The sequence below is a fragment of the Oncorhynchus kisutch genome, linkage group LG23, assembly GCF_002021735.2.
Source record: "Oncorhynchus kisutch isolate 150728-3 linkage group LG23, Okis_V2, whole genome shotgun sequence".
NCBI classification, from domain to species: Eukaryota; Metazoa; Chordata; class Actinopteri; order Salmoniformes; family Salmonidae; genus Oncorhynchus; species Oncorhynchus kisutch.
In genome coordinates, this window is record NC_034196.2 from 41,260,433 (window position 1) to 41,284,117 (window position 23,685).

Below are 23,685 nucleotides of genomic sequence, written 5' to 3' on the forward strand. Positions count from 1 at the left end.
TCGCTTCATACTCGTCGCCAAACCCACTGGCTCCATGTCATCTACAAGACCCTGCTAGGTAAAGTCCCCCCTTATCTCAGCTCGCTGGTCACCGTAGCACACGCTCCAGCAGGTATATCTCTAGTCACCCCCAAAACCAATTATTTCTTTGGCCGCCTCTCCTTCCAGTTCTCTGCTGCCAATGACTGGAACGAACTACAAAAATCTCTGAAACTGGAAACACTTATCTCCCTCCCTAGCTTTAAGCACCAACTGTCAGAGCAGCTCACAGATTACTGCACCTGTACATAGACCACCTATAATTTAGCCCAAACAACTACCTCTTTCCCAACTGTATTTAATTTTAATTAATACATTTATTTTGCTCCTTTGCACCCCATTATTTTTATTTCTACTTTGCACATTCTTCCATTGCAAAACTACCATTCCAGTATTTTACTTGCTATATTGTATTTACTTTGCCATCATGGCCTTTTTTGCCTTTACCTCCCTTCTCACCTCATTTGCTCACATTGTATATAGACTTGTTTATACTGCATTATTGACTGTATGTTTGTTTTTACTCCATGTGTAACTCTGTGTCGTTTTATCTGTCGAACTGCTTTGCTTTATCTTGGCCAGGTCGCAATTGTAAATGAGAACTTGTTCTCAACTTGCCTACCTGGTTAAATAAAGGTAAAATAAAAAAATAAAAAAATAAAAGAATACAAAAGGTGCAATTTGGTAAATTGGTTGCAGCAGTTTTCCTCTTGTTGTATGTCACTCACAGACATTCACTTAATAATTAGCCCATGCCATGCCTAAACATTTTAGATTGGTAAAGTAGTCTAGTTAGTATAGCCAGCTATCTAAACTTGTAGTAATCATGGCTGAATTTCTGACCGGGCACAGAGGGAATGTGCCCAGGGGCCCTGACCTCCAGGGGGCCCCCATTGATTTAGTTAGTTCCTCTCACTCTCACTGGCATAAGTAATGGCAAAATGTGTATAATTGCAGGACATTTTCTGTGAAGCAAATGATTTGTTTACCTTTTGTTCATAAAATACCTTTTTAATCCCGGTGCTGCGGTAACGTGTAATCATATAGCTAATAGGCTGCGTTTGTAGATCGACTGTGAGTGAAGCTACAGCAACCAATGAGATAATGGCTTGGGGTCATTTTTGCTAGTTTTTGCTGTTCTCCAAATAGCATTATTTTGTTTTTAAATTGTATACATATGCAGTAAATGAGCTTCAATTTAAAAACAATGTGGGTCATCAGACTCACCTGGACACCATCACTTCCCTGATTACCTTCCCTATAAATGTCCCTCCCTTTGGTTCCTTCCCCAGGCGTTATTGTTCCTGTGTCATGTCTGTGTGTTGTTCATGTTACTTCTTTTGTATTATGTTGTGTTTATTTATTAAAACACTCACTCCCTGAACTTGCTTCCCGACTCTCTCGGCTCACATCGTTACAGCTATGGCCATGGTCATTTAGTGGGATGTGAGATTCAACTGGAAGTGGAGTGTTCGGAGGAGCAGGGTGACATGGGAGGAGCAGGGGGACATGGGAGAACTTGGGAAGGTTGAACACCAGGCGGGCTGTGCCACTGGAGTTGTCGACCTTAGGTATGATGATTTAGTAACTTAGCAATAAATCCTATAATTTGGCTCCCGAGTGGAGAAGAAGTCTAAGGCTAGAGGCTAGAGGAGTCACTACAGACCCTTGTTTGAGTCCAGGCTGTATCACAACCGGCCGTGATTGGGAGTCCCATAGGGCGGCACACAATTGGCCCAGCGTCGTCCGGGTTAGGGTTTGGCCGGGGTAGGCCGTCATTGTAAATAAGAATTTGTTCTTATCTGACTTGCCCAGCTAAATGAAGGTTAAATATTTTTCTTTTTTTATCCACCCTGTCATAGCAATGTTCTTCTTCATTCAATTTACAGAGCAATTTTCATGCCTATGTCTGAAAATTGTGAGCTTCCTCTTCCTGTGAGCTGGGGTAGGCCTATACAGTTCGGGGTAGGCCTATACAAGTCGGAAGTTTACATACACTTAGGTTGGAGTCATTAAAACTCGTTTTTCAACCACTTCTCAAATTTCTTGTTAACAAACTATAGTTTTGGTGAGTCGGTTACATCTACTTTGTGCATGACACAAGTAATGTTTCCAACAATTGTTTACAGACAGATTATTTCACTTATAATTCACTGTATCACAATTCCAGTGGGTCAGAAGTTTACATACACGAAGTTGACTGTGCCTTTAAACAGCTTGGAAAAATCAAAAAAATGATGACATGCCTATAGAAGCTTCTGATAGGCTAATTGACATCATGTGAGTCAATTGGAGGTGTACCTGTGGATGTATTTCAAGGCATACCTTCAAACTCAGTGCCTCTTCACTTGACATCATGGGAAAATCAAAAGAAATCAGCCAAAACCGCAGAAAAAATATTGTAGACCTCCACAAGTCTGGTTCATCCTTGGGAGCAATTTCCAAACATCTAGGTTAGCCAAAGAAGGTAAACAAAAGGTAAACAAATAAGTTACCACGTTCAACTGTATAAACAATAGTGCACAAGTATTAACACCAAGGGACCACGCAGCCATCATACCGCTCAGGAAGGAGACACGTTCTGTCTCCTAGAGATTAATGTACTTTGGTGCAAAAAGTGCAAATCAATTCCAGAACAACAGCAAAGGACCTTGTGAAGATGCTGGAAGAAACAGCTACAAAAGGATCTATATCCACAGTAAAACGAGTCCTATATCGACAACGCGAAAGGCCGCTCAGCAAGGAAGAAGCCTCTGCTCTAAAACCGCCATTAAAAAAAAGCCAGACTGCGGTTTGCAACTGCACATGGGGATAAAGATCGTACTTTTTGGAAAAATGTCCTCTGGTCTGATGAAACAAAAATATAACTTTTTGGCCATAATGACCATCGTTGTTTTTGGAGGGAAAAGGGGGAGACTTGCAGGCCAAAGAATACTATCCCAACCGTGAAGCACAGGGGTGGCAGCATCATGTTGTGGGGGTGCTTTGCTGCATTGCTGCAGGTGGGACTGATGCACAAAATAGATGGCATCATGAGGATGGAAAACTATGTGGATATATTGAAGCAACATCTTAAGACATCAGTCAAGAAGTTAAAGCTTGGTTGCAAATGGGTCTTCCAAATGGACAATGACCCCAAGCATACTTCCAAAGTTGTGGCAAAATGGCTTAAAGACAACAAAGTCAAGGTATTGGAGTAGCCATCACAAAACACTGACCTCAATCCTATAGAAAATGCATGGGCAGAACTGAAAAGGCGTGTGTGCGAGCAAGGAGGTCTACAAACCTGACTCAGTTACACCAGCTCTGTCAGGAGGAATGGGCCAAAATTCACCCAACTTATTGTGGGAAGCTTGTGGAAGGCTACCTGAAACTTTTGACCCAAGTTAAACAATTTATAGGCAATGCTACCAAATACTAATTGAGTGTATGTCAACTTCTGACCCACTGGGAATGTGATGAATGAAACAAAAGCTGAAATAAATCATTCTCTCTACTATTATTCTGAAATTTCACATTCTTAAAATAAAGTGGTGATACTAATTGTGAAAAACTGAGTTTAAATGTATTTGGCTAAGTTGTATGTGTGCGGCTTTGATTGAATTGAGCGTAGCTTTATTCATCTGTTCAATGGTGTGTTTCTATCAGGTAGCCTAACTCACATTGATAAGACAACTTGGGATGAGAAGTGCTTCAGAAGGGTTCAATAGCAACTCCATGGAATGGCATTGGGTTGTTTAACAAAGAAATTCTTCGAATAGAACTAAGTCCTGAAAAACAATAATACATCTGGAGAAAAATGTAAATGATTAGGTCACCATAAGCTGGTAGAGAACTTCTTAGAAGAGGATTCGTTTTTTTTTCCCCAGGTATGTTGACTGAGAGCACATTCTCATGTACAGCAATGACCTGGGGAATAGTTACCGGGGAGACGACCTTTCGATAGGAATTCGAAAAGATACATTGTTCAAAACATTGTATGAAGGCTGTATCTCTTTCATGCATAGCCTCAGGAGGTTTTACATGTGAAGTCCGCAAGTGCCCCTACAAGGTGCTTAACTTGTAGCACATGGTTACGAGAACAAGGTTAATTACTAGCTCTGTGTGTTTACTGGGAAGCTGAAAGTTAAGAGCTGTTCCTAGTTTTGCCATTGCAGTAGGTTTGTTATATACGCGGCTGTCTTAGGCCGACCTCTGTTAGAATCAATATTTGCCAAGGTTTCAAAGAATTTATGTCATAGCGAAATATCCGCCGTAGTAAACTCCCGGCCTAGGGTAGGACATATTCCCTACATATCAAACAACTAAAACCTTTCTGTGCTTACACCTTATCTGGGCATGATGTTGTGGTATAATATGACCTAATGTAATAATCCAATGCTGCATTAGACTCTGTACTGTACCATACTATGCTTCTGTTGCCTAAAATAAGTGATATTGCTTTATAGGCTGATGTTGTGGAACTGAAATCCAGAAGTGTTTCAGGGGCTCCAGATGGGCCACAGTAATTGAACAAAGCTCGCTACGTACGCTTCACTTAAAAACTTGAAGGCTCTTTGAGAAATGAGTCTAAGTGATGGCTAACCTAGCAGATGGCAGATTCATTGCTGCAGAAGTGAAGAAAATAAAATAAGGGTTCTGCTTGGCAGTTGAACACCAGTGGTAGCTAGCATAATCGTCTGAATGTGACATATGAGGCACAGGGCAGTAACCAGCTCAGTGAAATCTCATAAAAGGAGAATAGAGGACATATTGGTTTCAGTAAAATACTTATTTCTTTGCCCCAGTGCCATCTTTTATGGGGTTTGAACCATTAACTCTGACTGAAACAATAGAACTTTGTCCAACTTCTTTTGATTGGCGTGAGCTCGACAACTTCCCTCTCTGCATGCGAGGCAACCCGTTCAGGAAGCTTCGTCTACGGTTCTGACCACAGTCGAACTGGCTCCTGGCAGTAGTGATCAATGACGAAAGCCACATGGCAAGGGTGTCGAAAAACAAATACACAAGTGAAGGGGACACCAGTCAGATTTCCTATTTCATGGTACATTGACTTCATTACGATCCCAACAAAGTTTGAAGGTGAATACTGTTTGTAGGTGAATACTACAAATTCACCTAATGCTTATCAATGACCACACTGTGGTTTTCCAATTCCATTTATTCAAGTGGAATGACAGCGCGGGGAAGGCAAGTCTCAGTCATTTAGGAAAGCGTCAATGGTGAAAAATCTGCATCATTGGCCACCACGTTGCCTAGCAACAGCAGGCCTGTGATAGTTTGACACTTCCTTCTCACCGGAGCCACCAATGCTCCCACAAGCCTACCAGAAGATACTGATACACCATTGGATTTCCCTTTGGATATGCAATTTAAAGGGACGTTCCACACAAAATACAACCTAACGGTTTTTTTCTTCTTCTCCTGAGTGATTTAACCACAGATAGGGTCTCTAATCATGGATTTGTATTTTAGCCAGTAAGTTGACTGAGAACACATTCTCATTTACAGCAACAACCTGTGGAATCGTTACAGGGGAGAGGAGGGGGATGAATGAGCTAATTGGAAGCTGGGGATGATTAGGTGGCCATGACGGTATGAGGGCCAGATTGGGAGTTTAGCTTGGACACCGGGGTTAACACCCCTACAATTAGTGCCATGGGATCTTTAGTGACCACAGAGAGTCAGGACACCCGTTTTAACGTCCCAGACAAAAGACAACACCATACACAGGACAATGTCCCCAATCAGTGCCATGTTTTTTAGACCAGAGGAAAGAGTGGCCCTCCAACACCACTTCCAGCAGCATCTGGTCTTCCATCCAGGGACTGAACAGGACCAACCCTACTTAGCTTCAGAGGCAAGCCAGCAGTGGAATGCTGGGTAGTATGCTGCTGGCAATAAATACAATCAACAAAAATAAATACGCAACATGTAATGTGTTGGTCCCATGTTTCATGAGCTGAAATAAAAGATCCCAGAAATGTTCCATGCTGTACACACAAAAAGCTTCTTTCTCAAACTTCCGGGCACACATTTTTTTACATCCCTGTTAGTAAGTATTTCTAATTTGCCAAAATAATCCTTCCACCTGACAGGTGTGGCATATCAAGAAGCTGATTAAACAGCCTGATAATTACACAGGTGCACCTTGTTCTGGGGACAATAAAAGGCCACTTTAAAATGAGCCGTTTTGTCTCACAACACAATGCCACAGATGTCTCAAGTTTTGAGGGAGCATGTAATTCGCATGCTGACTGCAGGAATGTCCACCAGAGCTGTTGCCAGATAATTTAATGTTAATTTCTCTACCATTTGCCGTCTCCAGCGTCGTTTTAGAGAATTTGGCAGTACGTCCAACCGGTCTCACAACCGCAGACCATGTGTAACCACGCCAGCCCAGGACCTCCACATCAGTATTCTTCCTCTGCGGGATCGTCTGAGACCAGCCCACCGGACAGCTGATGAAAATGTGGGTTTTCAGAACTAAAGAATTTCTACACAAACTGTCAGAAACTGTCTCAGGGAAGCTCATCTGCATGCTCGCCGTCCACACCAGGGTCTAGACATGACTGCAAATCGCCCTCGTCGTAACCGACTTCTGTGGGTAATTGCTCTCCTTTGCACAGCCATTGAAGAGAAGAGAAATGGGACAACATTCCACAGGCCACCCTTACAAAAAAAGATTGCAGTTTTGAACTGCAGTCGACTGTAGTATTTTGGACACAGTAATTGGTCTAAGGCACTGCATCTCAGTGCAAGAAGCGACACTACAGTCCCTGGTTCGGTTCGAATCCAGGCTGTATCAAATCCGGCCGTGACTGAGTCCCATAGGGCCAATTGGCCCAGCGTCGTAAAAAAGGAAAATAATAACTGCAGTTACCCTGCAAAATTACTGCAGTAAAAAAAACAAGTGTTATTTTGGATGCAGTATTTGCAGACGGGGCATCCCGAACACATTTTGAAAATGCATTTTTGTCCCTGACAGTTTTATCATTGAAATGTGATAAGGCAACAACGGTTTGCTTTCGAACCATGCGGACGCCTACGAGTTTGGAGTGTTCATCAAGACTTACATTTTATTTTATTTTAAGTAATTCCCCCCCAGCCCCACTTCGAAAACCAAATTTGCATCATGCTGTAGTCATGCTGCACTCTGACTGCAATCTTTTTTCTTAAAGGCACAATCAACAGCCTGATCAGCTCTATGCGAAGGAGATGTGAGATGTGTTGCTCTGCATGAGTCAAATGGTAGCAGGGCATAACACCCGCCACCTGCGGGTAGATTTAGGTATTGGCGGGTAAGAATTAATATTTCACCAGCCACGTTAGCGGGTGGTCAATTTGCAGGGCTCTACGGTGAGAGCATTACATTAGCGAATAAAAAGTCAAAAGTCAAGTATAAGCACATGTTCGAGTTAGGGTTAGAATCATGTTGCAGAAGCTGTTTCAAAGTCATTCTCCTGATTTGTTTCATAGCTGCTAATAGGCATCGTATATCCCACCTCTCGCAGAAACACTGCATGGCAGCGGAGGTGTCGCAAGGAGTGAAGTGCTAATATACCGTATTCATTTTTGGAGGCGCTGTGCACAGGCATAAACGTTGGTATAATTTACTCAAAAGTTTGTCCTCGTGTATCTTGGCTATTTACATTTTTTTGTTCACAAACTTGGTTGTTTTTCAACATTAGTTTGAGTCTGCTACTTTACTGTGAAGTAAAGGTCCCAACTCTTACACACACACCGACACGTGACAGGACTGGAGTGGCCCGTTACCACGGAAACGTCCCGCCCTTAAAGGGGCAGGAGAAAATGTTGTCTGATATTTTGATTAAAAGACTCAGGTCACAAAATTGAAATACAACTGAATATACCTCATTACTTCTTACAAATAAATGTATTTTAGAAACATTTACAAAGCATGGTCATCCATTAGTTTTTAAAAAATGTAATTATGTCCCCAAAAATATTTTGGCTGTGAAATCAATCTGAGTGGTTGATATATATTTTGAATCTACCTGCCACAGTGGCTGGTGGACCACAACATTAAATGGTAGTCACACCAGATACTGACTGGTTTTCTGACCAACACTCCAATTTTTTAAAATATATTTTTAAAGGTATATGTGACCAACAGATGCATATCTGTATTCCCAGTCCTGTGAAATCCATAGATTAGGGCCTAATGAATTTATTACAATTGACTGATTTCCTTATAGGAACTGTAACTCGTAAAAATCTTAGAAATTGTTGCATGTTGTGTTTATATTTTTGTTGCTTTTTCACATTAACTTAACCATCTTTCAAATTCCAAACAATGATCGGCCATCTTGTTTCTGCAATTCTGAGCAATGTCACTTGCTTCAAGTGAGTTTCCTGAAACATTTGTATTATCTAACTAACCTTAGGCTTGGAGCTCATAATCTTCTCAACAGAGGGGGAATTCACAGGGATTATGCCCACTCACAGTCACCACATGGTAGGCTCCATGGATGGATTATGATGGAATCTGGAGTACACGATGTCCTTTTTCACATTCAAATCAGTACACATTACCACAACACCACACCACACTGAATACTGACATCTACATTGTATATTAAGATTTCATCCCAAATGGCACCCTATCCTTTTATAGTGCACTACTTTTGAGCAGAGCACTATGGCTCCTGGTAAAAGGAAGTACACTATATATAGGGAATAGAATGCCATTTGGGACACAAGTCTAATTCCTCTTTAAAGCTGTGATGGCATTTACTTACAATGTACTGTACCCACTAGTCATATGTATTAAAATGAATACTGGTAACCATCATGGTTAATAGATTATAGTTCAAATCAACTGTATGTTGTCTATGGCATTTTCCTAAAAAGTGTTAACTATGTATAACAACAGTTTCTGGTGGGAATGGATACATTCCAATTGGCACCCTAATCACTGTATAGTGCACTACTTTTGACCACCGCAAATAGGGCTCTGGTTCTATTCAAATGATTCCACAAAGACAGGGTCACATAACATGGAAAAAAAATATTTATTTCAACCGAAGACATTTGGTAATCTACAAGCCAACACTGGATGTCAATTCATGAGGGATGGAAGTGTACAAAAAAAGCAACAAAAAACCCCATCAGATATGTAAAACAAAAAAAAAATAACATTACTGAGCAGAGTGAATTCCCTGATGTTGAAATTCATTTGTGGTGAGCATTGGATGAGAGTAGATTCATGCTGACGTACCCTGGTCAATACCACTTTGGCCGACACTCGCATTGTATTGCAAACTTCATATTGTTCACACACACACACACACACTCTTGTGCTTTTCAGTTGTCACAAAACATTGTATGACATTCTCATTTAGACTTAGTATTTGGGAAAACTTCTCTCGTCCCCCCCCCTCTAATAATGGTGAATAAATATTACCACAATTATTTATCAGATGGTGAATTTTTTTGGGGGGGGGTGGTTTGAACATTCCAATCAATCTGAAAGAAACTAGAGTACAAAAAAAGATACAAAAGACAAACAATAAATTAGAATACCTCAGGTAGGTTGTGGCACACAAGGAATATGGTATATACAAACAAAGCACTTGAGGGAAGGACCGACAACAATCAGTGTGATACTTTTATTAGATGAGTTCGAGGCCCAGTGACTCTTCTTTCCTCATCAATACTGGTATTAGTTTTAATCCAAATAAGTGAACCAAACCCCTATTTCATTATTTACATTTTCAACCATGACAGAGGCATCAATTGAAAACAAATTATTAATTTGATAAATTAAAGGACTTTTTGAAGACTTCATTTTTCGATTTTGAATATTTTCTACAGCTTGTTAAAATTCTTAAAATATCCTACCCTAATCCATAAACTACACCCTATCCTACCCATAGACTACCCCCTATTCTACCTATATCCATAAACTACACTCTAGCCTACCCTAACCCATAGAGACCACACCCTATCCTATGCTAAACCACATCATAATCTACCCTAACCCATACAAACTACACCCTAGCCTGCCCTAACCCATACAGACTACACCCTATCCTACACCTAACCCACAGAGACTACACCCTATCCTACACCTAACCCACAGAGACTACACCCTAGCCTACCCTTACCCATATAGACTACACCCTATCCTACCCTAACCCATAGAGATTACACCCTAGCCTACCCTAACCCATATAGACTACACCCTAGCCTACCCTAACCCATACAAACTACACCCTAGCCTACCCTAACCCATATAGACTACACCCTAGCCTACCCTAACCCATAGACTACACCCTATCCTATGCTAAACCACAGAGACTACATCCTATTCTACCCTAACCCATACAAACTACACCCTATCCTACCCCAAACCATAGACTACACCCTATCCTACCCCAACCCATAGACTACACCATATATCCTACCCCAAACCAGACTACACCCTATATTAGACCACACCCCATCCTACCCCAACCCATAGACTACACCATATATCCTACCCCAAACCATAGAGTACACCATATATCCTACCCCAACCCATAGACTACACCATATATCCTACCCCAAACCATAGACTACACCCTATATTAGACCACACCCCATCCTACCCCATGGTAATCATACTGTCCTTTGTTTTGCACAAACATTGGAGTTGTCTAGGCATCTTCAATGACCCCAAGTCATTTAATAGACAAAAGATAACATTTTCTTTGATAAGTTATTCTTTACTCTTAGAATGTGCATGAGTTCATGAACTCGGCCACATGGTCAAGCTTTTACAGACAACTTCGAGTTTGGGTTCGCCTCGATGCCAGATTGCAACATTGAATGCTTTATAGATTCTGTTACCCACACCAGTACCTAGTCCTTATCCACCAGTAGCCAGCGCTGTACCACCAGTAGCCAGCGCTGTACCACCAGTAGCCAGCGCTGTACCACCAGTAGCCAGCGCTGTACCACCAGTAGCCAGCGCTGTACCACCAGTAGCCAGCGCTGTACCACCAGTAGCCAGCGCTGTACCACCAGTAGCCAGCGCTGTACCACCAGTAGCCAGCGCTGTACCACCAGTAGCCAGCGCTGTACCACCAGTAGCCAGCGCTGTACCACCAGTAGCCAGCACTGTACCACCAGTAGCCAGCACTGTACCACCAGTAGCCAGCACTGTACCACCAGTAGCCAGCACTGTACCACCAGTAGCCAGCACTGTACCACATAGCTAAAGGTCTTTACATTTTACTGCACAGCATATACTCATATAGCCCAGGCTTATTGAAATCAAGTTGACCAAAACATTAACAGTAGAATGTCGAGTGAAATGCCAGTTATTGTTCTATTGAACAATTATCATGAAAATAAAGACAAGGAATGGGAACCGGAACGATGTAAACAACAGCGAAGTAACAATCACATTTCCTATTGGAGTGGAATTCACTTGAGGCAGTCAAAAAAACAAAAAAAAAACGTATTGTCAGCAGAAAAAAAATATCATTCCATATGCTCTACAGACATTTTGGCACCCAAGGGTCATAGCAAGCCACTTTTCACAAAGGTGGTCACCCACCATTCTGACCGCCAAACCAGAGAAAAATATATATAAAAAGAAATATGTTAATAATAAAAATAAAACAAAAATCTACATTTTGTACTTGTAGGTTCCAGACCTTTAAACACTGAATTGACAAAACCCCACAGCCCCCCCCCCCAAAAAAACTCACATCAAAAAATTATAATTTGAAGAGAAGAAGCGTTTTACACTTTGAACTTGCAGAGATGAGGATCATGCTTTTTGCATCTGGCTTAAGTTGGAAGGGTGAGGTACACTAAAACTGAAGCGCTGCTGTCCTTTTGACTGTCGTCCTCCGTGGGAGATGGGCGGATGGACAGACAGGCAGAGGGGGGGAGCAGCCTCATTCCAATGGCGTGACAAAAACTGTCCATGTATTTGTGGCGCGAGGAGAGTTGAGAGGGCTGAGGCGGAGAGGGCTGAGGCGGAGAGAAGGAGGGGGGGGGGTCGATAGTGGGCTCATTGGGAGGAGCAAAGGAGGACAGACAGAGCGGGAGGACAGGAGGCGAACATCATCCCCTAGTCCAATATTGGGGAGGGAGGATGAGGGAAGCAGTCACTGAAGACAGACATGGAGACCAGGATGAAAAACATCAACATGAAGGAACCTAGAGGGAAGACAAACAGGCAACGTTTAAACAACTGTCTGAAACCAAACATTCTTCAGATAAGTTAAATGACTGTCTTTCAAGACATATTCCTAAAATACAGGCCACATCTCCCATACATGGCACATTACCAGAGTGCATGACAAACATCTACATTCATTCATTCAATTTTATTTCAAATAAGACAAGAAAAAAATATTGTTTTAATGTTTTTCACTCCTTCAGCTATTCAAAGCAGAGTCAATGTTACAGTCTCTGAGCTCTTACCGTGAAGCTGCCCCTCCATGTTATCCTGAGCTCTTACCGTGAAGCTGCCCCTCCATGTTATCCTGAGCTCTTACCGTGAAGCTGCCCCCCCATGTTATCCTGAGCTCTTACCGTGAAGCTGCCCCTCCATGTTATCCTGAGCTCTTACCGTGAAGCTGCCCCTCCATGTTATCCTGAGCTCTTACCGTGAAGCTGCCCCTCCATGTTATCCTGAGCTCTTACCGTGAAGCTGCCCCTCCATGTTATCCTGAGCTCTTACCGTGAAGCTGCCCCTCCATGTTATCCTGAGCTCTTACCATGAAGCTGCCCCTCCATGTTATCCTGAGCTCTTACCGTGAAGCTGCCCCCCCATGTTATCCTGAGCTCTTACCGTGAAGCTGCCCCTCCGTGTTATCCTGAGCTCTTACCGTGAAGCTGCCCCTCCGTGTTATCCTGAGCTCTTACCGTGAAGCTGCCCCCCCATGTTATCCTGAGCTCTTACCGTGAAGCTGCCCCTCCATGTTATCCTGAGCTCTTACCGTGAAGCTGCCCCTCCATGTTATCCTGAGCTCTTACCGTGAAGCTGCCCCTCCGTGTTATCCTGAGCTCTTACCGTGAAGCTGCCCCCCCATGTTATCCTGAGCTCTTACCGTGAAGCTGCCCCTCCATGTTATCCTGAGCTCTTACCGTGAAGCTGCCCCTCCATGTTATCCTGAGCTCTTACCGTGAAGCTGCCCCTCCATGTTATCCTGAGCTCTTACCGTGAAGCTGCCCCTCCATGTTATCCTGAGCTCTTACCGTGAAGCTGCCCCTCCATGTTATCCTGAGCTCTTACCGTGAAGCTGCCCCTCCATGTTATCCTGAGCTCTTACCGTGAAGCTGCCCCCCCATGTTATCCTGAGCTCTTACCGTGAAGCTGCCCCCCCATGTTATCCTGAGCTCTTACCGTGAAGCTGCCCCCCCATGTTATCCTGAGCTCTTACCGTGAAGCTGCCCCTCCATGTTATCCTGAGCTCTTACCGTGAAGCTGCCCCTCCATGTTATCCTGAGCTCTTACCGTGAAGCTGCCCCTCCATGTTATCCTGAGCTCTTACCGTGAAGCTGCCCCTCCATGTTATCCTGAGCTCTTACCGTGAAGCTGCCCCTCCATGTTATCCTGAGCTCTTACCGTGAAGCTGCCCCTCCATGTTATCCTGCTTTTGTGTCCACCAGTTGCAATTGCACATTCACAGGCATGGCCTCTCCACCGTATCCACCTTTTGACTGCATTTGGTTTTGAATGGAGTTCACCTGTGGAGGAAGTAAACAGCATGTTAAAGACAAGATGATGGACAACTGCTAACCTTGTTGAAGCAATACCCACATGTATCTATTAACCTGCTAACCTTGTTGGAGCAATACCCACATGTATCTATTAACCTGCTAACCTTGTTGAAGCAATACCCACATGTATCTATTAACCTGCTAACCTTGTTGAAGCAATACCCACATGTATCTATTAACCTGCTAACCTTGTTGAAGCAATACCCACATGTATCTATTAACCTGCTAACCTTGTTGAAGCAATACCCACATGTATCTATTAACCTGCTAACCTTGTTGAAGCAATACCCACATGTATCTATTAACCTGCTAACCTTGTTGAAGCAATACCCACATGTATCTATTAACCTGCTAACCTTGTTGAAGCAATACCCACATGTATCTATTAACCTGCTAACCTTGTTGAAGCAATACCCACATGTATCTATTCACCTGCTAACCTTGTTGAAGCAATACCCACATGTATCTATTCACCTGCTAACCTTGTTGGAGCAATACCCACATGTATCTATTAACCTGCTAACCTTGTTGAAGCAATACCCACATGTATCTATTAACCTGCTAACCCTATTGAAGCAATACCCACATGTATCTATTAACCTGCTAACCTTGTTGAAGCAATACCCACATGTATCTATTAACCTGCTAACCTTGTTGAAGCAATACCCACATGTATCTATTAACCTGCTAACCTTGTTGAAGCAATACCCACATGTATCTATTAACCTGCTAACCTTGTTGAAGCAATACCCACATGTATCTATTAACCTGCTAACCTTGTTGAAGCAATACCCACATGTATCTATTAACCTGCTAACCTTGTTGAAGCAATACCCACATGTATCTATTAACCTGCTAACCTTGTTGAAGCAATACCCACATGTATCTATTAACCTGCTAACCTTGTTGAAGCAATACCCACATGTATCTATTAACCTGCTAACCTTGTTGAAGCAATACCCACATGTATCTATTAACCTGCTAACCTTGTTGAAGCAATACCCACATGTATCTATTAACCTGCTAACCTTGTTGAAGCAATACCCACATGTATCTATTAACCTGCTAACCTTGTTGAAGCAATACCCACATGTATCTATTAACCTGCTAACCTTGTTGAAGCAATACCCACATGTATCTATTAACCTGCTAACCTTGTTGAAGCAATACCCACATGTATCTATTAACCTGCTAACCTTGTTGAAGCAATACCCACATGTATCTATTCATCTGCTAACCTTGTTGGAGCAATACCCACATGTATCTATTAACCTGCTAACCTTGTTGAAGCAATACCCACAAGTATCTATTAACCTGCTAACCCTATTGAAGCAATACCCACATTTATCTATTAACCTGCTAACCCGAACATTTAAATTACATTGTCATCTCGCAGACACTCCCATCCAGAGCGACCCACAGGAGCAACCAGGGTCAAGCACACTGCCAAAGGGCACAAGGACAGATCCCCCACCCAGTCGAATCGGGGACTCGAACCAGCGACCTCTCAGCCACCGGCCCAAGCTCCCAAACCTCTAGTTTGTGTGCATGTGTGGCACTATTTACATGTGTAGGTGTGTGTCCGTGTGTATACAAGCGCTTGCTTGGCATCAGCATCAGGCAAAAAGGCATTGGATCTAACAACGTTCCTTTTTAGCATCAGTTTAAACTATTTTATTTTTTGTTTGTTTATTTAGACTTCATTTTTTTGGTTTTAATCTTTGAACATCATTCCCAGCAACTTCACTCTCACATCCCGACCCTCAGTTTCCCCTCAACACACCAAGTATTCAGACCCTTTCCTGAGACTTGAAATTGACCTCCGGTGAATCCTGTTTCCATTGATCATCGAGATGTTTCTACAACTTGATTGGTGTCCACCTGTGGTAAATTCAATTGATTGGACATGATTTGGAAAGGCACACCACACAGTTGACAGTGCATGTCAGAGCAAAAACCAAGCCATGAGGTCGAGGGAACTGTCCGTAGAGCTCTGAGACAGGATTGTGTCGAGGAACAGATCTGGGGAAGGGTACCAAAAAATGTCTGCAGCATTGAAGGTCCAAGAACACAGTGGTCTCTATCATTCTTAAATGGAAGAAGTTTGGAACCACCAATACTCTTCCTAGAGCTGGCCGCCCAGCCAAACTGAGCAATCAGGGGAGAAGGACCTTGGGTCAGGGAGGTGACCAAGAACTGGTGACTCTGACGGACCTCCAGAGTTCCTCTGTGGAGATGGGAGAATCTTCCAGAAGGACAACAATCTCTGCAGCACTGCACCAATCAGGCCTTTATGGTAGAGTGGCCGGACGGAAGCCACTCCTCAATAAAAGGCACATGACAGCCCGCTTGGAGTTTGCCAAAAGGCACCTAAAGGATCCTCAGCTCATGAGAAACAAGATCCTCTGGTCTGATGAAACCAAGATTGAACTCTCTGGCCTGAATGCCAAATGTCAAATCTGGAAGAAACCTGGCACCATCCCTACCGTGAAGCATGGTGGTTGCAGCTTCATGCTGTGGGGATGGTTTTCAGTGGTAGGCACTGAATCGTCAGGATTGTTTGAAATATGTACGAAGCAAAGTACAAAGAGATCCTTGATGAAAACCTGCTCAAGAGCACTCAGGACCTCAGACTGTGGCAAAGGGTTACCTTCCAACAGGACAACAACAACCCTAAGCACACAGCCAAGACAATGTAAGAGTGGCTTCGGGACAAGTCTCTGAATGTCCTTGAGTGGCCCAGCCAGAGCCCGGACTTGAACCTGATCGAACATCTCTGGAGAGACCTGAAAATAGCTGTGCAGCGACACTCCCCATCCAACCTGACAAGAACTTGAGAGGATTTGCAGAGAGGAATGGGAGAAACTCCAAATACAGGTGCCAAGGTTGCAGCACCATACCCAAGAAGACTCGAGGCTGTAATCGCTGCCAACGGTGCTTCAAAAAGTGTCTGAATACCTAAGTAAATGTGATGTTTTTTATTTAAAAAAGAAAAATACATTTGCAAACATTTCTAAAAATGTGTTTTTGCTTTGTCATTATTGGGTATTGTGTGTAGATTGATAAAGGGGGGGAAAAAAACAATGTGGAAACAGTCCAAAATGCACTGTATTTCCATACATTTTTTCATCTGGTACCGGGGGACCTGCAGATGAGTTGTGAGGCCTGTAGGTGTCCTAGAGCAAAACAACCAACGTGTGTTCACCAGTTCCACCTTTCCAGAGGGGTCATGTGAGTGGGTAGCCCAAACATCTCGGACGCTACAGACAGAAGTTGGCACATCGGCTGTACCGACTTCAGACGAGTCCCAAGACACTTGTGTACAGCACGATGGAGAACACCATTCGTGAGAGTCTCATCTTTCCATAGATGGGTCATAATAGTTTAATCTTTAAATCATAATGTAGTCAAAATCATAATGAATAGTATATAAATGAATAGTTTTAAAAATCATCGTAGTGTCTTTAAAGCCTAATAAATGGTCTTTAAATAATAATGTATAGGTCTATACTTATACCATCTTGGTGGCTAATGATTGACATCCCATCACATTCCCATTATGCATTGCTTCCTCTGCACGGCTTCCATTGCTTCCTCTTACCGAGTTCATGCCACTGAAGATGTCTCCCGATCCCACGTGGGATGTGTGGACAAAATTAGTGGGCTCCCCGATCATACTCCTGTCGATGCGCCTCCGCCGCTTCTGCAAGAGGGGGAGGAAAAGGATACATTCACCATCTGTCTTTTTCTACCCAAGTTCCATTTGGGAATTATTTTTTATTCTATGACAAGGATAAGATTTTCAGTTTACCATTACGTTTAATGTTAAATCAATTTCCTATGTTCAGCTTCCAAGGTGTTTGTGCATCAGTGAAGCAAGCAACAGAATCTATCGCTATGTGCACATGCCTGAGCTGTATGGAATACTAGCCAGTGGGTGAATCCTTTCTCTCCCAGTAAAAAGGAATTTGCCCTCTCTCTCAGTGCTGGTGCCTCTGATGTATTTAATGTAAACATTTTTTCCCACTCTGACAACCAAAATAAACTTGACTCTTTAGCGAAGGATAATGAACTGTGCTTGTAATGAATTGTCAGAGCGAGTCAGCTAGCAGGCATCACAGCATGCACAATATAGGCCTATTCTGTCAACATTAGCAGTGTGTGATTAGATGGCATTGCTCGTGGTGTTCTGCCTTGTTACATAGTTGATGAAGGTTGTAACCGATGCCGTGAGGCCCCTTAGTACACATTAGATGGCATTGCTCGTGGTGTTCTGACTTGTTACATAGTTGATGAAGGTTGTAACCGATGCCGTGAGGCCCCTTAGTACACATTAGATGGCATTGCTCGTGGTGTTCTGACTTGTTACATAGTTGATGAAGGTTGTAACCGATGCCGTGAGGCCCCTTAGTACACATTAGATGGCATTGCTCGTGGTGTTCTGACTTGTTACATAGTTGATGAAGGTTGTAACCGATGCCGTGAGGCCCCTTAGTACACATTAGATGGCATTGCTCGTGGTGTTCTGACTTGTTACATAGTTGATGAAGGTTGTAACCGATGCCGTGAGGCCCCTTAGTACACATTAGATGGCATTGCTCGTGGTGTTCTGACTTGTTACATAGTTGATGAAGGTTGTAACCGATGCCGTGAGGCCCCTTAGTACACATTAGATGACCATCTAATTCTAATTTTTGCACGATTGTAAAAATATCAACAGTTCCAGAAAAGCCATTGTCCTTCCCTTCACGTCATATTGCTGTAAAGAATCAGTAACTAAAATCGGTAACTACTTGAACGCCACACATCCAGTTGCTATGACAACTGCTTTTGTCCTTCCCTTCACGTCATATTGCTGTAAAGAATCAGTAACTAAAATCGGTAACTACTTGAACGCCACACACCCAGTTGCTATGACAACTGCTTTTGTCCTTCCCTTCACGTCATATTGCTGTAAAGAATCAGTAACTAAAATCGGTAACTACTTGAACGCCACACATCCAGTTGCTATGACAACTGCTTTTGTCCTTCCCTTCACGTCATATTGCTGTAAAGAATCAGTAACTAAAATCGGTAACTACTTGAACGCCACACATCCAGTTGCTATGACAACTGCTTTTGTCCTTCCCTTCACGTCATATTGCTGTAAAGAATCAGTAACTAAAATCGGTAACTACTTGAACGCCACACATCCAGTTGCTATGACAACTGCTTTCTAATAACCGAGGTGCTGTGAGGTCTGCCATTTTCCTCAGTCTACACGCGTCACTGGTCACAAAGACAAATACCATGTCATGGCAGCATCACACACACACACACACACACACACACCACAGGACCATCTTCAAAGCCATTAAAGACTGATTCCACTATAGTGGTGAATAAAATTCAGACAAACATGCTTGTGAATGTCCATGTAAACCAACGTTTCAATCACACCTTTTCCTCAGAGTGCGGTAAGCCATGAAAAACACCGGGTCTCGCCCTTAGCCCCATCGTCAATAAAGGATTTATGATAAACGGCCAAATCCCTTTTGTGGGATACAGCAGTGCTGCGTGAGTCCTAGGTCTGTAGCTGTGATTGCTCCTTCACTTGCAAATCTCACTCAGCGAGCTGGAGCACTGGTCTAGGGGTGAGGGGTCACTGGCAGGTCTGTTTACACTGCGCTCCAGTGTTTTACTACAGGGAAGCCTTGTTACACTGCGCTCCAGTGTTTTACTACAGGGAAGCCTCGTTACACTGCGCTCCAGTGTTTTACTACAGGGAAGCCTCGTTACACTGCGCTCCAGTGTTTTACTACAGGGAAGCCTCGTTACACTGCGCTCCAGTGTTTTACTACAGGGAAGCCTTGTTACACTGCGCTCCAGTGTTTTACTACAGGGAAGCCTCGTTACACTGCGCTCCAGTGTTTTACTACAGGGAAGCCTCGTTACACTGCGCTCCAGTGTTTTACTACAGGGAAGCCTTGTTACACTGTGCTCCAGTGTTTTACTACAGGGAAGAGCTGGAATTCCAGACTGAGCAAAATGACAGGAAATCCTTCCTTTTCCCTCTCAGACATTCCCCAAATCTGCGTTGCAGAATATTAGCATCCTTGGGTACTTCAAAGTGGCTCACTGAGATTACACTGACATTCCAAAAATGGAGAAATGAGTTCAAAGCTGACACAAAAAACATACTTGTGCATTGTTGTTGCCATGCAAAATGCCCTTGATCTTGGGTTTAACTGGAGAGGGAAGCAGAGTTGGTTCTGAGGGAAAAGGTAGGCTATACTTCACACTATGACAAAAATGACTTGATTGGCCAAGACTCTAGACTATACACTACTAGGAGACAAATTGTAGCCTACATTTGAACCCAAACATATGGGACATCCATGCTTCATGAGTATCAATCCCCCCCCCACCTGCGTATAATATGTATTTTCAAAGAACAGAAGTTTACAGCAAAATAGCATGCTGCATCCACTATCCCCCAAAACAATTAGCCTCAACATATTTCCTGGGGTTGGCCTATTAACCTTTCTGCAGCGCATGGCTTTGAAACGAAGGATAAATAAAATGCACTGACATTTAAGGTATCGTCTGTTTACTGGCTGTGTCCCTTAAATGACAACCTATTTAAAAATGTACTACTTTTGGGCCCATAGGCTCTGGTCCAAAAAAGTAGTGCACTATATAGGGAATGGGGTGCCATTTTGGGACACAGCCTATGAAAATGTACTGACGGTTCCCCACCAAGTGCTTTGATGTGCTTTCAACCCCAAATGGTTTTAGCTTAATAGCATACAACGGTGAAGTCCAAAAAACTAATATCTTCCTATTAGCGAGTTCTAATCCCCTAAGAGCTAGACCAGTTGCTCCATCATCGACGCCAACAAAAGCCTTTCAAATGTTTTGCTGACCCCCAGATAAACAAACCAATGTTTCTGGTCACAACTCAGGAAACTAATACGATCCACTAGTGGTTCCCGACCCAACATAGAGTCCATAACATACTTCTACCTCAGGCTAACTGTTTCTCAGGCTAATGTTTACAACCCAGGAAACACTTTGTCATAGTGGAAGTACACCACATGACCAAATGTAAGTGGACACCTGCTCGTCAAACATCTCATTCCAAAATCATGGGCATTAATATGTAGTTGGTTCCCCCTTTGCTACTATAACAGCCTCCACTCTTCTGGGAAGGCTTTCCACTAGATGTTGGAACATTGCTGTGGGGACTTGCTTCCATTCAGCCACAAGAGCATTAGTGAGGTTGGGCACTGATGTTGGGCGATTAGGCCTGGCTCATAGTTGTGTCAAGAAGCAGTGCGATTTCGGAGGACGCACGGCCCTCGACCTTCGCCTCTCCCGAGTCCGTACGGGAGTTGCAGCGATGGGACAAGACTAACTACCAATTAGATACCACGAAATTGGGAATAAAACATATTAAAACATATTTTAAAAAGTGTTTGATAGGGTCAGGGCTCTGTGCAGGCCAGTCAAGTTCTTCCACACCGATCTCAACAAACAAGTTCTGTATGAGACTTTGCTTTGTGCACAGGGGGCATTGTCATGCTGGAACAGGAAAGGGCTTTCCCCAAACTGTTGCCACAAAATGGGAAGCACAGAATCGTCCAGAATGTCATTGTATGATGTAGCGTTAAGATTTCTCTTCACTGGAACTAAGGGGCCTCGCCTTGAAGCATGAAAAACAGCCCCAGAACATTATTCCTCCTCCACCAAACTTGACAGTTTGCACTATGCATTCAGACCGGTAGTGTTCTCCTGGTTTCCACCAAACCCAGATTCGGCCGCCAGACTGCCACTGCCATATTCATCACGCCAGAGAACGAGTTTTCACTGCTCCAGAGTCCAATGGTGGCGAGCTTTACACCACTCCAACCGACGTTTGGCATCGTGCATGGTGATCTTAGGCTTGTGTGCACATGCTCAGGCATTACATGAAGCTCCAGACAAACAGTTACTGTGCTGACGTTGCTTTCAGAGGCAGTTTGGAACTCGGTAGTGAGTGTTGCAACCGAGGAGAGATGATTTAGATTTTTATGCTCTACGCGCTTCAGCACTCGGCGGTGCCGTTCTGTGAACTTGTGTGGCCTACCACATCACGGCTGAGCTGTTGTTTCTCCTAAACGTTTCCACTTCACAATATCAGCACTTACAGTGTACCGGGGAAGCTCTAGCAGGGCAGGAATTTGACGAACAGACTTTTTTGGAAAGGTGGCATCCTATGACAGTGCCATGTTGAAAGTCACTGAGGTCTTCAGTAAGGCCATTCTACTGCCAATTTTTGTCTATGGAGATTGCATGGCTGTGTGCTCGATTGTATACACCTGCCAGCAATGGGTGTGGCTGAAATAGACAAATCCACTAATTTGAAGGGGTGTCCACACATATATATATATATATATATATATACAAACATATCAGTAATACACTGTTACTGGGACTGACTGTGCCGTTGGTCATGTTGGCCCCAAGCATGGTGGAAAGAGTCTGCAGGGCATGGCTGGAGCAGTGCTGTGTGGCTTTCCTGCCTTGTCAGTGAAACTCACCATAACGAGATTCCAATGGCTCATTAGTGAGATTTCCATTGGCTTCCAAGCGCCGGGAATCAACCTCCGTTAGCAGTTTGAGAGCCTGTCAGTTTAACAGTACTGCCGAGCCGGTTGAGAAGAGGGTCAAAACGGAGTACTAAATATATAATTGAGGCCTGGTGTCGGGACAAGCCAGGGCGGCTCCCCTCCTCCTCTACTTTCACAGGCAACACTTTCATACTTATTCATAGATTAAAAAACGATCTAATGTAGTCTGAAGGAGCATTTTTATGGAAAAAAAAGCTCTAGAAGTGTGTATGTATGGGAAAGAGAGGGCGTGAGAGTCAGACAGAGAAAGAGAGAGAGAAAAAGACACACAGACAGCCAGCCAGCCAGAGAGACAGCCAGAGAGACTGACTCAGAGTGCTAGTGAGATCATCTATAGATCAACAGTAATAACAAAAGACTAGCCCCTACATGTCAGATGTCAGCAGCACTACCAGGAATATCATCTCTCTCATTTGAGAGTTCACAAGAGTTTTACGGTTCATGTTGTTTCAAACCACATGAAATGCATTTGACTGATAACATTGAGGTGAGATACAATTAGGAGAGTACAAACAAAACTATAGACCCAGTGTACATTATGACTCATTTAATAAATATGGTTTAATAGTTTTCCAGTTTGTGAGCACAGGAAATAAAAGTTGGAAGCTCCTGTGTCAAATGGCAATCTGTTAGCCTAGCGACAGAACACTATCTGTTGCTAGGGAGGAGTCATAACGTTCTCATCGTGATCATGACATCATGGACCTCTTGAGTACGTTTCCATGGTATTAAGTGGGTTATTGAATGACATGTTAATGTAATTATATCTGGCCGGCGAAACAATGAGGTGCTTAATTTCCGCTCCAGTGTTTTCACTCACAGAAGGGCTTAAGACAGTCCTGAAAAAGATGAAAGCTACAAGTTACAGTGTTCCTCAGGATCTAAACCTAATCTCAAGAAACCTTTGAGAATAATACGCTTCAAATAGGTTCGTTTTCCCGTAATAATAGGCTATGACATAACCAAATGAACTTTGTCTATTTATCTTAATTAGTATTTCAGATGACAAAACAGTAATTCATCCATCCAGGTTTATTTTGCCCAGTTCATCCAACACTATGATCCAGACTGTCTGGTGTGGCTTGCATGTTCAGGACTTCCGTTCAGCATGACCTCTGTGCTCATTAAACACAATATTGAGCATGATGGAACCGGGCAGCAGCATATGGTGGGTGGCCTCAGGTCAGAATTAGCCATAGCAAATGGTGATCTAGATGCCAATTATGTCAAATCCAGGGTACTAACCACA

The 23,685-nt window shown here is 43.3% G+C and overlaps 1 protein-coding gene across 2 annotated transcripts in view; it reads right to left on the reverse strand.

Annotated features, from left to right (window-relative positions):
- Positions 1 to 9,055: 9,055 nt before the first annotated feature.
- Positions 9,056 to 23,685, reverse strand: part of cdc42se2 (CDC42 small effector 2) — an 86,769-nt gene continuing 72,139 nt past the window's right edge. For both annotated transcript variants that reach the window (XM_020457217.2, XM_031803107.1), the window contains exons 3-5: positions 17,387 to 17,488; positions 13,631 to 13,752; positions 9,056 to 12,216 (exon numbers count right to left, since the gene is read on the reverse strand). In XM_020457217.2, the coding sequence (XP_020312806.2) occupies positions 13,651 to 13,752; positions 17,387 to 17,488 (204 nt within the window). In that variant the 3' untranslated portion in view covers positions 9,056 to 12,216; positions 13,631 to 13,650. The remainder of the gene's footprint in view (positions 12,217 to 13,630; positions 13,753 to 17,386; positions 17,489 to 23,685) is intronic.